General features: G+C 45.6%; 1 protein-coding gene across 1 annotated transcript in view; it reads right to left on the bottom strand.

The window, feature by feature from the left end:
• The window catches only part of LOC111654370 (surfeit locus protein 4-like), a 9,331-nt gene extending 7,591 nt beyond the window's left edge, over nt 1–1,740 (bottom strand). Inside the window, exon 1 of the mRNA XM_023405352.1 lies at nt 1,590–1,740. Within this exon, the coding sequence (XP_023261120.1) occupies nt 1,590–1,637 (48 nt within the window). The 5' untranslated portion in view covers nt 1,638–1,740. The remainder of the gene's footprint in view (nt 1–1,589) is intronic.
• Between the last annotated feature and the right edge of the window lie 6 nt (nt 1,741–1,746).

Genomic DNA, 1,746 nt, shown 5'->3' with positions numbered 1-1,746 from the left:
ATTCACCTGTGATCCAGCAGCAGAGCTGATAACATGAACCTCCAGAGTCAAACTCACACAGCAGCAACAATATAATAAAGAAATAAAAGAAGAACAGAAACAGAATCTCGAATAAATAAGATTCATTAGAAATAATATATATAATAACATAAAATGTGTTACACACACACCTACACAAATAAAGAGTTTGGTGGTTGTTGCAGTTTGTTCTACTGTTTTATACAGATGTGAGTTCTTAGCCCGTGCTGGCCCCTTAACTCTCAATTAATGATGCAATTAATTGATCGTTTTAATTGCCAGTTAATCTGCAGATCATTTTGCCGTTTAATTGTCTCATCGTTTGGTCTGAAACAGTCATGACACGTTTGTTTTATTCTGACCATCAGTCCAACACCCACAACACTCAGAACAGCCGCCGATTAATTACAGGTGCCATCGATTAATGGACTCATTGATTAATTTCTGCAGTGCTGCACTGAAAACACTTTGAGACCAAATCACGGAACCATGTGAGAAGTTTCCTGACGGTTTCAGTGACATCAACACGTGGTGTTGAATGACAGCTGATCTGATGATCGTTTCCATCAGCTGACAGCCACAAACATCCTGAGCTGGTTTAAATGAGCTGTAGTGATGGAGGCAGAGGGGCAGATTGAGTCTGTGTATGTGGCAGTCTGAACACAAACATTCAACATCCTCATGAACTGCTTCCTGTACGAGCCAGAATCACAGAAGCTGCAGCTGCACTTCGGTTCTGCCGCGAGGAAACGGAGTAAAACTGACTGAAAGTGCTTTAAAACACGGCCGTCAATAACAACATAACAGTGCTGTGCTTTCTGTGTCACTTTTGTTTTGTTCCGGGTCGGAAAATTAACGCTTAACCGCGCTTTGTTCCGGTCTTTGCATTGTAACCATCATCTCACCAGACTCCGTGCAGAAAACTGTCAATTTAAGACTTTCCTGGAAGTTGTCGGTGACTCGGCCGGTAACAACTGACTGACCGACTCCCCGCCTCCTTTTCGACCGACGTGTAACCGACCTCAACCTCACATAACTACTGACCCCAAACTCTTTCCTTCGTGTTACAGTAAAACCTTACGTTTGCTTTGGAATCAGAGACAAAGAAAAATCTTCCTCTTTCGTTTCTGCGATAAAAGTCAAACCTGGTCGTGAACGTCACACCAGACTCCGTTTGAACATCTGGGATTTTTACGTTTTCTCGTTTATCCGTCGACTTTCTGAGCCGCGAGAAAACAGCTGAAGGCCCTGAACACACCATGAGGATCCACTTCTCACTTCGGTCAACAAGTGCCTTTAATACAAACCTGTTTTTGATATTTAAAAACAGAATGAAAACTTTTCTTGTGTCGCAGACTTCGCTCCGACAGTGATCTGCCTCGGTTCAGTGAACTACAGTCGATTCACCTGGATCCAAGTGTTGTGAGCGGGAATGAGGCCGGATTCACCAACACACACCGCCGCTTTATTAAAAGTGAACCGTGAACCAAGCTGAGAACTACTAACTGCCCGGGTCCCAGCCCTGTCTGTGGCCGGCTCGGGGTGTGTGTTTCCCGGGGAGAGGAGCTCACCTGGTCCGCTACGTCCTCCGCCTGGCTCATCAGGTCTCCGTGTCCCATCTTCCCCTCCGCTGTTCAGGCACTTCAGTGCGGAGAAACGGCCCAGCTCCGGTGAAAGTCCGGTGAGAAGAGTACCGGTGCTGTAGTAACGATGATGATGATGATGATG

Source organism: Seriola lalandi, unplaced genomic scaffold, assembly GCF_002814215.2.
Source record: "Seriola lalandi dorsalis isolate HSWRI2012SDOR001 ecotype SW California unplaced genomic scaffold, Sedor1 jcf7180002054273, whole genome shotgun sequence".
In the NCBI taxonomy this organism is placed as follows: Eukaryota; Metazoa; Chordata; class Actinopteri; order Carangiformes; family Carangidae; genus Seriola; species Seriola lalandi.
The sequence above is the reverse complement of the archived record's forward strand: the minus strand, read 5'-3'. Positions and strand labels throughout refer to the sequence as shown.